At 41.1% G+C, this 15,312-nt stretch overlaps 1 protein-coding gene and 1 long non-coding RNA gene across 3 annotated transcripts in view; one reads left to right on the top strand and one right to left on the bottom strand.

The window, feature by feature from the left end:
* Positions 1-15,312, top strand: part of LOC106003525 — a 49,864-nt gene that overhangs the window by 23,893 nt on the left and 10,659 nt on the right. The window contains exons 2-3 of the long non-coding RNA XR_001176067.2: positions 6,133-6,282; positions 9,745-9,833. This is a non-coding gene — a long non-coding RNA (uncharacterized LOC106003525). The remainder of the gene's footprint in view (positions 1-6,132; positions 6,283-9,744; positions 9,834-15,312) is intronic.
* The window catches only part of ATP10B (ATPase phospholipid transporting 10B (putative)), a 102,230-nt gene continuing 89,970 nt past the window's right edge, over positions 3,053-15,312 (bottom strand). For both annotated transcript variants that reach the window (XM_004737682.3, XM_045075635.1), the window contains 2 exons: positions 10,939-11,126; positions 3,053-5,832 (listed from right to left, as the gene is read on the bottom strand). In XM_004737682.3, coding sequence (XP_004737739.2) covers positions 5,370-5,832; positions 10,939-11,126 — 651 coding nt within the window. In that variant the 3' untranslated portion in view covers positions 3,053-5,369. The remainder of the gene's footprint in view (positions 5,833-10,938; positions 11,127-15,312) is intronic.

Genomic DNA, 15,312 nt, shown 5'->3' with positions numbered 1-15,312 from the left:
GTTCCTGAGGTGCCTGGGCTTGTCTTTCCCCAGGCTTGATCTGTGAAAGGCTGCCTCTCCTGTAGACAGACTGAGTCAGGGCACAGATGGTGGCAGTTTAAATATTGACAGAGGAGGAGCTTAGACACAGTGATATGCATGGAAGGAGGGTACTGGAGACTCGACTTGGTGCTTTATTTAAAGAGTAAGTGGCTGGGGATAGAGAGGTGTTGATGGAGGAGATAGGAGGCTAAAGCTGTCCTTCCCCACTCCTTAGACACCTCAGCACCTGGAGTGAGTCTACAGCCTGTGTGAGGGAGAGAGATGTCCTAGCTCTAGCTTCCTCCTGTCAGCTGGAGATGGTGGCTTCCCTGGCCCTGCAACTCCTTACAATCTACCGATCTAAGAAAGGCAACCAGGGACATTGCAAAGGCTTGGGGGGTTCATTATCTTCCCAAATAGTGTTGCTGTCCTGCCTGCTCTACTCCCTCTGAGACCAGCCCCCGTTAATGAGTTTCCTCAACAGCCAGAGTCACAACACTGTTGAGCATCGCCATGTACTGAGCACTTGGAACACAGCAGAGAAAAGATTGCAGGGTCCCTTTGTTATGAGATTTTCCACTATGTGTATGCATGATAGAGAATGAGACAGTTGTACAAATAGTAAACCAAAGGCTGCAGTTGCACAAGGGCATTCCACAAATAGCTCTTAGAACCACAGAATGTTAAAATCAGTCCAGTTCCTACCTTGAGTGTTTGGGGGAAGCCAAGAGAACCTCAGTTTGAGGTTGAAACCTGGTGAAGGGATTTGTCCAGGGTCACAGTGGACACCACTGGCAGAGCAGACTTGAAATCTTGGCTCCAACTCCTGGCTCAGTTCCCCTTCCATCTTGTTTCCCTTGCTCTAGCTGCAAGAGTCGTCAGAAGCAGCAGCTCCTCCACTGATGCTAGGTGGCACCAGAACGCCTTGGAAGAAAAAGGCTCCAGATTTCAGCTCTTGTCGGACAATACCCATATCCTCATTGTGGGCATCCTAAAGTTCAGATGGACAGGGCTCCTTTTGTAATGCTCTCAAAGGCCTGCTTGGCCCAGCTCACAATCCCCACCTTCTTTAACAGTGAAATCTTGCCTGGGTTGGAGGTGCAGGGAGGGGCCATGTCCTCTTCGATTGCATAGGAGAATTTGCTCCTATGTGATTTCTCCTGGGGCTCTCAGGGCAGAATAGAAAGTTCTGGCTAGGTGAACAGCTCATGGGGAGATATTTTAGGGCAGTTGTAGGCATGAGTTCCAGTTCATCTTAGCTGTTAGTATTTTCTTTACTGAAGCTTTTGTCTGGGTGTGCAACCCAGCTGAACACAGTGTGGTCTTTCTCTGGGTCATATGGCCAGTCTGTGACAGAGTTAGGGTGGAATTCCAGCTCACTGAATACTGAACTACTTTGCTTCTCAGGAGAATGTGGAGAAGACAAGACCCTCTGTCATCTGTTTCCTACCTACCTGTTCAGCCCCACCTTGCAGTTGTGTAGCTTCGTGGCGAAGAGTATAGGCTCTGGTTTCAGACTCTTGAATGCTGCCTCCCCACTTGTTAATTGTGTGACTGTGCCATATTTATTTGGCTTGTCCTTGCCTCAGTTTCTCCCTTTGTAATGGGATGTGATGGATTGTCAATGGCCTCAAATTTCTTTGTAGATCCTCCCATTAAAGGTGGAATGTATTTTCCCCACTCCCTTGAAACTGGGATGGCCTTGTGATTTGCTTTGATAGAATGTAGTGATATGGATGATATGTGAGTTCTGAGCCTATGTCTCAAGAGGCTTTGTAGATTCTGTTCTCATTCGCATATGATGATGTTGGCTGACGTTCTCGAGGATGGGAGATCCCAGCCCTTCCACCTCAAACTGCACAGGGAATCATGAGCGCATAAGTAATTGTGTTGGTCCACTCCATTTTGTGGTGGTGGTGGTTTGGTATGTTGCAGAAGCTAACTGAAATAATGGAGCATAATATTACCTACCTTGGAGGGTTGCTGTGAGGTTTCCATGATGATGTACATTAGTCTAGTGTCAAACACACAGTGAGCTAGTGTGGTTGTTACTCTTAACATTACCGTAGGGGCATTTACTCTTTCTTATTTAGGTTATAGTCATTCTGACCTTTCTTTTCTTTTCTTCTTCTGTATACCAAACTCTTTCTTTTCAGGGCTTTTTTTTTTTTTTTTTTTAAAGATTTTATTTATTTATTTGACAGAGATCACAAGTGACAGAGAGGCAGGCAGAGAGGAGGAAGAAGGCTCCCTGCCGAGCAGAGAGCCTGATGCCGGACTCGATCCCAGGACCCTGGAATCATGACCTGAGCCAAAGGCAGAGCCTTAACCCACTGAGCCACCCAGGCACCCCCTTTTCAGGACTTTGGTAGTTAATTCTCTCCATCTGGAATAGCCCTTCCCTGCCGTATTATCATGGTTAAAGCCTTTTCTGGGAACACCCTTCCCTTCTTTTTCATTCTTCTTTCTTTTCATAGAGTTCAACTGGTCTCATTTATCTATTTCCTTAATTACTAGCTTCCCTTCTAGGTTGTCTTCCCTTCTAAGTTGTAAATCCCCTGAGGGCAGGAGATGGGCCCATTTTTTTCTCCTATTTTATCCTCGCTGCCTAACACAGTGCTGTGTACAGCAGGCACCCACTTGATCTTTTCCAAAGGAGTGTAAGGAGGCACCTGAATCAATCTGGGTTGGAGGTTGGTGTCAAGCTTCCATCAAGAGGAGGGTAGCCAGGCTAGAGTTTCAGGCAGAGGAGACTCTGTGTGCTTCTGCTTCTAATTCTTATAGCCATTTTGGTTTGTGTCACACTCTCTTGTTAGATCAAACATGTTCCTGATACTCTGTCTGACAAGGTATGAGCTTCTTTTAAGATAGGAACTGAATTTCTCACAGCACACAGCACATGACCAGGCACCTACTAGGAGCTTAACAGAAGTTTATTGGAGAGATAAATGGATGGACAGACTACTAAATAAATGAATGAATGCAAGAAGGATGGACGGATGGATGAGAGGGTACTCAGAAATGCAGGCAATTATGGAAAACAATGTTTATTTTTTTTCTCATAAAGGATAACACATTTCCAGTCAATCAGTAAAAGGTCATAAAAGTATAAAAGTATACTAAGTACAATCATTAGCATAATGTTATAGGAAAAGTTGTTATAACCTTGTCCCTTAAGATGGCATGTTGGATGGTCACAGCTAGTTTGGTTTCAAAGAGGGGCAAGAGTAGGTGACTAGTTGTCTCAGGTGTCCCAGGATTGAGGAGTTTCCTAGGATGAGGGCCCTTCAGTGCTAAAACTTGGAAAATCCCAGGCAATCTGGGATGGTTTGATCATGCAAGAAAGAACACAACATCACAATGTTGGGTATGGTTTGACATATAGGTTTAGTGGTCATTTTCACAAGTTTCCTATTACCTTGTTTCCCCTTAGCTCTGAAATGAAATCCCTGTGTTACTATTGAGGGTGTTACAACTTTCAAAATGTTTACATGTTTCCTGCGTATTTTTGACTTGATCCTTATGCCAAACCTGGAAGGTAAGGCAGTTTTAACCTAATTTGCAGGTGTGGCATCTTGCTTCAAGGCTCCTGGCTCTTGGCTCCTAGAGAGTACAGAAGCAAAGACTCAAACCCAGATCTCCTGAGGCCAGTGTTCTTCCCACTACTCTGTTCTTCTCTAAAACAGCCTACTGCTCTCAATCTGGTTTGCGGGAGTGGGCAGGAATCAAATGGGGAAAACAGGGACCCCAAGATCCAAGTTTTGGCTCAATCCTCTCATTTGGAACAATTCCTATCATTACTGCTTTGCCTGCTGTGTTCACCTGCTCCTTCTCTAGCAATCAGCATATAGGATTCTCCTGTTGACCATTATTGGCATCATTATGTGGCACAGTCCGTAAAAGAGATCCAGTGTATTGGTTCCAGGGACACAATGCTTTAAACCATCCCTCCAGTTCAGGCTTGTCCACAGGAAGTTCAGAGGATGAGCTCATTCTGTCCAATTTGATTGTTGAGATATTTTTGTGCATCTTTGCTGAGAAGTTACTCAAGTGATAAGTCAACTTGTGGTGGCTACGACTCTTTGGCTCAAAGACTCGTCACCCCTGTTGCATCCATCACTAATATACAGGGGTTTTTGCTTAATATACAGGTACTACTTTAAGGAGGAGAGGGTTCAGTAGCCTTGTCTGACTTATCCTAAAGACTAGGGATACACTGTCCTTGTCCATAATAGCCCTGAATTCTCCTGATAGCCTCTTGGAATTCTATCATGCATTCTTTCATTTCAGCATTGTTTTGAGCACTTGTACATTTTGGCATTTGTAACCTCTAGGAATAAGAAGTTTCCATAATCTCTTAACCTCTGAAATGAGACTTCCTCTGACTCTCCCTAATATAAATGAAGCATGGGCCAGTGTCTTCCAGCTGGTAAGAATCTGGGATAAGCTTAATGATAGAGTTTAATACTGGACCTGTCCTTTGAGGTGTCCTTGTTTGGGCTTAGAGTTTCTCTATCATACAGGTTTATTCTGGGTCCAGAGGTATGAAAGTCTACCAGTCTTAGATCTGAATAAGGATGAGTACTTCCATTCAAAAATAAATAAATAGCTTAAATAGTACTGCTCCTATTCTCTTGGTACTGACTGTGGACATATGGTCCTTTAGCAAAAGCTTGGGGTCTATAGTGCACCCATTCACTTTTGCATGCTTATGTTGTTGCCTCTTACAATAGCTATGGACCTACAACTCTCAGAAGTGTCTGTGACACTCAGTTCAAACCTAGTTTTAATCTTTAGATGTTTTCTTTGGCTTAGAGACAGAAAGCAGCCCAATTCTCTATGAATGAAAGTGTTGTTAAGCTTGACATAATTACCACTGCAATACACTCAAGATGAAGTACCTTTGTATATGGGTCTCTTCTGAAACTTTAACTTTTGGCATAATAAAATGAGGTGATGGTTTGACAAGCTCAGAAACTTCCATATCCTAAGAGAATGCCTGGGTAGATAGATCTCTTGGAATCTTGGAAAATTATGGCCCTGTTGTGTTGGCCATTGGCTCTACTTACCTAGAAGGTCACAGCAATGTTTCTGGGCTAAAATATTTAACAACTCAATATATTAAAAACATAGTGTTCTTATAAAAATTTCGATGGCGTGATGTGCTGCCTGGCAGCCGGAGAAAGCTAGAGGTTGACTGGTTTCCAGTCCTTTGTCAAAGCCCTTGGGGCCAGCATTTTCTCCAAGGAAGTCAAGCCTGGTTCCTCCATGAAGAGGAAGATTCATGGGTTAATTAGGCCATCAACTGGGTGGCTTCCTCTGGGTTTGTACAGATTTCTGCAGGCCATTCATATGGTCATTGAACTCTGGGATCGGCGATGACTGCCCCTGCTTAAGGGCCTGTCCTCATCAATCTGTCCACCGCTTGAGTAGGCTCCTGAAGCCATTGTTCTGCTAGGCCCCAGAAGAGGGTATTCCCTGGATGAGGGTTTAGCTGAGGAGTCCCCTGGGCATGGGTGATCCTTCAGATGGTCTCTGCTGCATTTCTCTCCATGTAGCACCCGATTCTCCTTGCACTTCCGCTTGGGAGGGCTAGCGCTCTTTGGGCTACTGGCTCTGAAGTCTTGTTCTGGGACAGGTGGCACTGGATGGTGGGTGCGCTGAGCCTCTCCAGGAATAGGGACAGGCCTCCGTCTGCTCCTCCAGCTCTGTATTTCTAGGTCTCTTTTGTCTGTGGGGAGTTTGTCGATTTTCTGAGCTTTTAAGATCAGGGACTTCCCGTAAGTCCCTTGTAGAGATAGGAAAAAGTACCTGGTGGGAGACAACACAATAAAAGTACTTTTTTTTTTGTGGACTTTTTGAATTTCAGCATTGGAAGGGGCCTTAGAATCCAATTCCCCACACAGGGCAAGATCCTCTTTGTTACAGTCCTGACTGTTGGCTATCAAATCTAGGCCTGGGTACCTCTGGTAATGGGGGATTCAACAACAACAAAATAGAATAGCTAACATTTATTGTGTGTCTGAGCTATCCTAAGTGTTTTAGATATTAACTCATTTCATTCTTCCAACAATCTTGTGCAGTGTGTACTTTTGTTTCCCCTGTGTACAGATGAGTAAAACTGAGGCACCAAGGGATTAAGTGATTTGTCCAGAGCCACACAATGACAGAGCTGTGATCAGAACCGAGCACTCTGGATCCCAAGGCTTTTATCTACCATGTGAAGGTGGTCCATTCTATTTCTGGGATATTCTAATTCAGGTAAATGTATTTGCTTTGTAATATCAACCCTTTGTGGAACTAATTTTTAAGTAGTTTCTAAATACATATTTTCCCTGAATCTATGGACTGACTTGACAGCATCACCGTATTATCACTATTTTCTAGATGAAAAAACTGAGGACCTAAGTGAGGTCCTAATTGACCTAACTGAGGACCTAATGACCTCCCTGATGGTTAACTCAAGTGTTCCTTTGTTTCTGCCAAGTTGAAGGTGGACTCTGGGAGTCTCTGTGTTTGAATCTTTTCTCTAGTCCAAGTTTAGGGAAGAAAGGAGTAGAGTGGTGAGTAAAACTATATGGTGTATGGACAAAGAATCACATCATGATACTGGGCAATTCATGCTCCCTCTTTTGGTGTCAATTTCTTAACCTAAAATGTAATTCAACTGGTCAGGAGAACACTCATGGTCTTTTCCAAAAATAATTCTTTAAAAAGTTTTATTTCTAAAGCCTTATAGAAAGGCTCCATCCTTCCACTATTGTCTAAAAGCTTTAGGGTGACCTCACAGTGGGCAAGGGTTTCTGAAGACAACAGTAGGTCCAATGGAATAAGATAAAATTTCCCTTTTTCTTTCCATCTCACCCAGTGAGGCAGTACAGGTGGCCATATATATGTTTCAGGAAAGATTCAATTTCTTGGAAATTTAAGCCTTTCCCTCAAGTTATCACTTTCTTTTCTCCATCCATTTATTTAACAAATACCTGTAAAGGCCCTACAATAAGCCAGGCCCAAAGGGATCAAACTGTGAACAAGACAAGGTTCTTGCTTTTATGTAGCACATAAATAGACTTTTATAAATGGAGAGAGAATGAAAAGTGTCAAACACCTGATCTGGTGTGAGAGCCCTTCCTTGAGAAGAAAACATTTAAGCTGAGGACTGAGAGACGGTGTAGGAGGTAGTCAGGCAAAGAGGGGATGAGAACAAAATCCTGCATACAATGGCTGCAGTATGGAAAGTGAGGATAAGAGTTGGGGAATATGAGACAGAGGGTTTGGTAGGGCCAGAGCAGGAAGGGACTGTAGCCATATCTTGGGTTTTTGTGCTTTATTGTGAGGGCCTTGAGATGCTCTTGGGTGGGGGGTGGGACATAAACAGATGACAAGATTATACTTTGACACAGTGATAATGGATTAGAGCAAATCCATTAGGAGACTGCTGAAGTAATTTGGGGTAAAAAGATTAGAAATGGAAGTAGTAGATGGATTTGATAAATTCTAGGGGCTAAACCCATCTGTTCTTCTGACAAGTCAGATATGAGGTGATAGGTGGTATTAAGGATAACTCCCAGGAGTTTGTTCTGTCCTGGTCCTAAGTGGGTAGCATTTGATGGAGAGAACTCTGGAAGAGACCTATTTCTTTGATGGTGGTGCTGTTGATAGAGGATGGATCATGAATTAAATTACAGATGTCTGTTTCCTCAGAGTAAACGTGCCTCATGGTGGTGATGATAGGTAGCTAGAAAGATACATCTGGAATTCAGAAGAGAGGAATTTATACTGGAATAGGAATTTATACTAGGAATTTATGCTGGAAATTCATCTATTAAAAATGATACTTAACTTCACAATAGTGGTTGCTATGTCTATGGAGACAATATAAAGTTAGAAGACAGAAGAACCTATGACCAAGGCTAGACATCCACTATGTCAAGAACACGAACCAGCAAAGGAAGCAAAGAAGTTGGAGAAAAACCAACAGAGTGTCGTGTTACTGAAGCCAAGGAAAGAGTGTTCAAGGATAGTTATCTTCCCTTATAGCTAATTAAGACACTGCTTTGTGTTGTAAACTTAGTGCAGTAGTTTCTTTTGTTTTATCTGTAAAATAATTTACATGTTCCTAGTTTAAGAGAATCTGTACACTTCTTTTATATTGCTTGAATTAATTAGACCAAGATAAGTGAGGTCACAGCTAGTGGCCCAATTATCACAAGCTTGGTGTGTGAAATCAATCATCATTATGATAAATGTAGCCTACAACTTTAAGTGAATGAGTAGTTTTCTGTGGCATTCTTTCACGTAGATTTCTATACAAAACATTTATTTTTCCAAGATTATGAGTCTATAGTCCTTGGAACTATTAAAATAATCTTTATCAGAGGAAATATCTGCTTTTCTTAGTAAGTGATGAAAAAGAACAGAGATTTAACTTGTGCGCTATGTTAATTAGCAAGCAAATATTTGTTAACTTTTTCCTAACTTGTCCCTTATCTGTTATAACAAGCTCTAATGCTGAAGGCTTGTCTTTTCAAAAACAGTTGTCAACAGTCTTGATACTTGTCAAATATCCTCAGCAACCTGACTGGTTTTGGCTCTAGGTGTTTCCCACCCAAGGGTAAGACAAAGAATATAGGCTGATGACTTTCTTTCCATACCCTAAATATGATATGGAACAGGGGGGCTCAGTCCTTGGCTAGTGGTGATCATACTTGTGTTTAACCCAAAAGTGTGAACAAAAGTACTTAACCCACATTTTGATGCCCCTTTCCATGAGCTTACATTCTTAATGGTCTTTCCCAAGGGGCTGGGCCGAAGAAGGGGTGGGGTGGGGTGGGCAATGCATCCTCTGAGGCTTGTACTTGTTTTTAATTGCTTCCTGTTCTTCACTCCAGGCCCTTTTTCAAAACTTGTCACTTCCTTGTATTATGGTCACAGTTCTACTGGAATTGTCTGTTGGATTGCAGGTTTCTTAAGAAAAAGGGTCCTTTTTTTTTTTTTTTAAAGATTTTATTTATTTATTTGACAGAGAGAAATCACAAGTAGATGGAGAGGCAGGCAGAGAGAGAGAGGGAGGGAAGCAGGCTCCCTGCCGAGCAGAGAGCCCGATGTGGGACTCGATCCCAGGACCCTGAGATCATGACCTGAGCCGAAGGCAGCGGCTTAACCCACTGAGCCACCCAGGCGCCCGAAAAAGGGTCCTTTTTTATTCCCCTTTCTTTTCTAACCTGGATTGCTCATTTGTCTCAGAATGAAGCCTATGTGACAGGAACTGTGCTAAGTATTGGTAATATAAGGATAAGGAGCATACCTTCTGTCCAGAAATTAATGGTCACACAGAGATAGACGATTTATAACAAATGGCTACAGGCAGTGACAGAGACACACCCAGGTGAGGCGAACATGTAAGAGAGCGGAATGTATTTCCACTTGAAGGTGGGTGAAATCATGGAAGGGTTGGAATTGGTCACGTCTGAAATGTCAAAAGATGAGGAAGTTTGGTAATAGAGAGTACATTCCAAATAGAAGGAACAGCCTGAATAAGAGCAAGAAGGTGAGGAGACTGGGCCTTCAGAGAAGTAAAAGAAGCTTGGTAGTGTGAAGCCCAAAGTTTGAAGTAGGGAATTGAGGGAGGAATGAGGCTGTAGAGACCAGCAGGAGCCAAGCAGGGAGGTCATGCACACAGAGTGTATTCAGAATACAACTGATATTTGTGTTTCTATCTAGGTATCTTCAGCCTTCAACCTTGCATCAGAGGCACATCAGAAATCAAGGTTCTGAGCTGGCTTAGGACAAAGAAATGGAGACCAACCTAGGTAAGCAAGCTGCCACATTTATTAAAGGAAGTATGACTGGCTACGGCTCTCTAATTTTGGATTAGAGAAAGTTCTGCACAATGTTGAGATAGTCTGTTTACTACAGTTTATGATGATAAGGTGGCTGAATTTCAGTGCTCAGAGTGGTGAGATCTTAAGGATGGAGAGGGGCTAAGTCCTGCACACACGTACATGTTCAAGTTCACTGACTGTTCTAACTCGAGTATGGGCTGCGGAACAGAACACTGGCCACAAAATTGGGAGAATCCAGTTCGTTCCCACTGTGGTTTTTGGTGGACTTATAGAAACATTAGGGTCCTTCCTGGGACTTAGCTGTCCCATGAGCAAGTGGCCCTAGAACTATAGCTCTGCCTAACATCTAGTTGATGGCAAAAGCAAAACAAAGTGCTAGATAGTGTGTAGCAAGAATGAGCTTCAAGGAAATGCAAGGCATTGTTGTTGCTATTCTTCTGGAAAAGTAAAATGCAGGTTTAGGCCAGAAATGTTAGAAATAGTCTTTGGGCTGGAATGCTTTATTGGCTAATACATATTTTTTATATGTAATAAATTTGAATTATTTTAAAAAGTGGGCTATTTCATGCAAAATTTGAATTTTTGAAAGAAGTCTAAAGCTCTGGAATGCTGAGACTTGATCTTTTGTGGTGACAATGATAGGGAGAAGCTGAGAAGGTCTTTCTCCCCATGTCTGTACTATACCTGGTTTGCTGCAGTTGTGTGCCTGTCCCTATAGTTATTAGAGTTATGAGACTCCTGGGCTAGTAAAGGACTATGGAACTTTTCCAAACGATCCCTTATACACAACAAAATTTGTAAGACAGTAGGGCAGGAATTATCATTTTATAGGTGTCACAACTGAGGCCATGCCAGTTGGTGACTTTGCTACTCTGTGGCTGACCTGGGATCAGAGTCCCTCTTATTTGCCTTCTAATTCATTATTCTCTTTGATCTAATACCCTGTTTTTGAAACAACAGTCTCAAGGTTCCCAGCAGGAGTCAAACTCCTGACTCTTGGCTTAGGAAAATAGCTTATTAAGGAGGGGGAACATTTGTGGTTCTAGGAAGAAAACAATCAATGTGCTCAAACCTTGGGAGAAGAGCCATGACGGGTGTGAGGAAACAGACGAGGTAGAAAGTGGGGTCTGAGAGCTGGCCTTCCATCACCCAGTAGGGATTGGTGGGACTGTTGCAGATGACGCAGGTGGCATTGTAAACGAGGGATACCACAAAATACATCAGGAAGCTGCCTATGAGAACAAGCCCGTGGATAATGGTCTGTGGAAGGAAAGGAAAAGTAAACACTGTTGAAACTATAGCTTAGATCGGGGGCAGTGAAATCATGGCACAAACTTTGTTTTAAACTTTTTTTGAGGGGGAATGCAACACACACATAAAAAATTCAAAAAAACCCATGCAGTTTAATGGAGCATTAGAAGCAAATACCACCAAATACCACCAATACTTCTATCACCCAGAATTTGAACATACTTAAAGAACCCCTAAAGATTCTGTCTCACCCTTGAATTTGGTGATACTTACAAGCCATTCTTTGTAGTTTCACTGCCTATATACTCTGCTTTTCAAATGTTAGATAAATAAAATCCTGTTTGGTGTGAGGAATCCATTTTTTCCACATGTGGCTGGCAGTTTATTCATGTTCAAAGCAATGGTGTGTCCTGTTGTCCGATCTTATTTTGTCCTATTTTTGTGTTCTTTTACCCATTCTTATCTTCTTTTAAACTTGATTATTTTGTACAATTTCATTTTCTCCCTTTACTGGTTTGAAAGCTGTGTACTCCATTTCTGTTCTTTCATTGATTACTCAATAAACGGTAATAAGCAATCTTAACTTACCATTGTCTAAAGTATGTAACTACTTTTCCCTACTCCTGAATCATACAAGGGTTTTAGAGCACTCTAACTCTGTTTACCTCCCTCCTGACTTAAATCTTATTGCTACTGCATATTTTAATTCTATCCTCTTTTAAAGCAGACAAGTCATTATTATGGTTGAATGTCATGTCAGTGAAAACTGACAGTTACTAAAATTCATGTTAAATTTCTACCCAAGAATGCAAGCTGGTGCAACCTCTCTGGAAAACAGCATGGGGGTTCCTCAAAATGTTGAAAATAGAACTGCCCTATGACCCAGCAATTGCACTATTGGGTATTTACCCTAAAGATACAAACGTAGTGATCCAAAGGGGCACGTGCACCGGAATGTTTATAGCAGCAATGTCCACAATAGCCAAACTATGGAAAGAACCTAGATGTCCATCAACAGATGAATGGATCAAGATGTGGTATATATACACAATGGAATACTATGCAGCCATCAAAAGAAATGAAATCTTGCCATTTGCGACAACATGGATGGAACTAGAGCATATCATGCTTAGCGAAATAAGTCAAGCGGAGAAAGACAATTATCATATGATCTCCCTGATATGAGGAAGTGGTGATGCAACATGGGGGCTTAAGTGGGTACGAGAAGAATAAATGAAAGAAGATGGGATTGGGAGGGAGACAAACCATAAGTGACTCTTAATCTCACAAAACAAACTGAGGGTTGCTGGGAAGAGGGGGTTTGGGAGAAGGGGGTGGGATTATGGACATTGGGGAGGGTATGTGCTTTGGTGAGTGCTGTGAAGTGTGTAAACCTGGTGATGCACAGACCTGTACCCCTGGGGATAAAAATATATGTTTATAAAAAATAAAAAATTATTAAAAAAAAAAAAAGAAAAAAAATTTCTACCCAAGAAAGAGAGTGTCTGGCTTCGAGCACTTTCAAAAAGGAAATACACGTTCTCATAATGATTTTTAGTAACCGACTCCTTTTCCAAGAGCACCAGAAATTACAAGTAACGACTGGTTTAGCTGGTCTAGAAATGCTTTGGGCAGGTTAATACTGCTGAATGGGGAGTGAAAGGAAAAGGTCTGGTCTTTGAAAGCAGATGCATGCAGTGCTCTGAGAAGGTGGGCTGAGGAATCAAGGTACAGAATCTTTAGTTCATCACCCATGTGATACACAGTCGAGGCCTGATTGTACTTTTCAGGGCCTTTTGAAGGGCTAAAAAAAAAATCTGGTGGTTAAGAGGGTGGTAGATCGTAGAATTCCTCTTGGAAAATGTCTTGAGCTAGTTTTCTTTTATTTAAATGTAATTAAATTGTAAAATATTTCAAGCAAACAGATAGTATACCTCATATACCCAACATCCAGCTTTATCAATTTTAACTATGTCATATTTCCTCCAGTTTTCATTAAAGAAATTTAACATACACAATTAAAGTACCCATGATTCCCTTGCAAATGTTCTCTCTTCAGTCTTGAATGTAAATTCAGTGGTTCACCATTCTTACGCATATTTTATACATACATGTTTATGAATGCGTCTTTAACTTTTCTCACTAGACCTAATGCTTTGGAATGCCATCTTTGTTGATGGATCTGGCTTTCGTTATTTAACTGTTCTATTATATGAATATGCCACAATTTATTTTCCTGTTGATGAACATTTAGGCTTTTTCCTTTTTTTCCCCTCCTGCTATTAGGAACAATACTATAATAAGCATTCTGAAAGACATCTCTGTATATACACATGTAAAAGTATTTCCAGGGTGCATTATACTTAAAAGTGGAATTGCGTCCTAGCAGGTGAGTACTTAAACTCCTCCAGCTATTTTTTTTTTTAAAGAGTTTATTTATTTATTTGACAGACAGGGATCATAAGCAGGCAAAGAGAGGAGGAAACAGGCTTCCAGCAGAGTAGAGAGCCTGATACGAGGTTTGATCCCAGGCCCCCGAGATCATGACCTGAGCTGAAGGCAGATGCTTTAACCCACTGAGCCACCCAGGCGCCCCAACCTCCAGCTATTTTCAAACTGCTCTCTAGAGTGGTGGCATCAGCTTATAGTTTGTGGTCTACTACCAGGATATGAAAGTTCCTTGGTTGGGTTTTCTCAGCTTTCACATACTTCTGAGTTAATTTGTCAATAATTTATTTAGAATTTTTATATCTCTGTTCATTTAGTCAGATGAGTCTATAATTTTCTCTCCTTGAACTTTCTGTGCCTATTTTGGTATCAGGATTATTTTAGCCAATTTCTTTAATGGTGACTGATTTAATCAGGTTTGCTAAATGACCTTGGTTATGTTCTGGTAAATTTTACATGTAAAGAAATTACCAACTTGTTTTAAGTTTTCGAAACATACCTAAAAATTTTATCTATAATTACCAGTCATTCTCATATTTTTGTGGTGTTTGGTGTCTTCTATTGGATCAGGTTTGCCAGAGATTAGTTTTTTTAGTTAAAATTTCAGTTAGCATACAGTACAATATTAGTTTCAGGTGTGTGATACAGTGATGCAACAAGTCCAGACAACCCCCAGTGCCCATCGCAAGTGCTCTCCTTAATTCCCATCAGCTATTTAACCCATCCCTCAACCACTTCCCCTCTGGTAACCGTCAATTTCTTCCCTATAGTTAAGAGTCTGTTTCTTTGTTTGCCTTTTCTTTTGCTTGTTCGTTTTGTTTCTTAAATTCCGCACAAGTGTGGTATTTGTCTTTCTCTGACTGACTGACTTCGCTTAGCATATACTCCCTAGATCCTATCCCTGTTGCTGCAAATGGCAGGATTTCATTCTTTTTTTAAGGCTGAGTAACAGAGATTAGTTTTTATTAGGGTTTGGAAGAACTCCGTTTTGGTTTTATTGATCCTTTCTCTTAAGTTCCTTGAATTGGATTCTTGTTTTTTATCTTTTTGTTTTTTAATAATGAAAGTATTAGTTTCATCCCACAAGTTTGCATATATGGTATTTTTTAAAAAATTTTTTTCAATTTATTTATTTTCAGAAAAACAGTATTCATTATTTTTTTGCCACACCCAGTGCTCCATGCAATCCGTGCCCTCTATAATACCCACCACCTGGTACCCCAACCTCCCACCCCCCGGCCACTTCAAACCCCTCAGATTGGTTTTCAGAGTCCATAGTCTCTCATGATTCACCTCCCCTTCCAATTTACCCCAATTCCCTTCTCCTCTCTAACACCCCTTGTCCTCCATGATATTTGTTATGCTCCACAAATAAGTGAAACCATATGATAATTGGCTCTCTCTGCATATATGGTATTTTTATAGTCATTCAGCAATAGTTTCCATCATGATTTACTCTTGACCTCATGGGTTATTTAGAAGTACATTTTGAAACTTCCAGGCATGTTAGGTTTGTTTGACTATCTTTTTATTGTTTGTTTTTAATGTAAATGCATTGTCAGAAAAGATGATTATGATTCTTTCAAATTCCTGTAGAATTTAGAATTTGGTCCTTCAGTTTTTGGTACATGGTCTGTGTGTTTTTGAAAAGATGCATGTTTACCAACTACATTAGATCAAATGTGATAATTTCAGGCTTTTATATTCTTTCTATTTGATCTGTTTCTGATAGGGTTGTATATAAATC

Source organism: Mustela putorius, unplaced genomic scaffold (genome assembly GCF_011764305.1).
Source record: "Mustela putorius furo isolate JIRA1106 unplaced genomic scaffold, ASM1176430v1.1 tig00000145_pilon_pilon_pilon, whole genome shotgun sequence".
Lineage (NCBI taxonomy): Eukaryota > Metazoa > Chordata > Mammalia > Carnivora > Mustelidae > Mustela > Mustela putorius.
The sequence above is the reverse complement of the archived record's forward strand: the minus strand, read 5'-3'. Positions and strand labels throughout refer to the sequence as shown.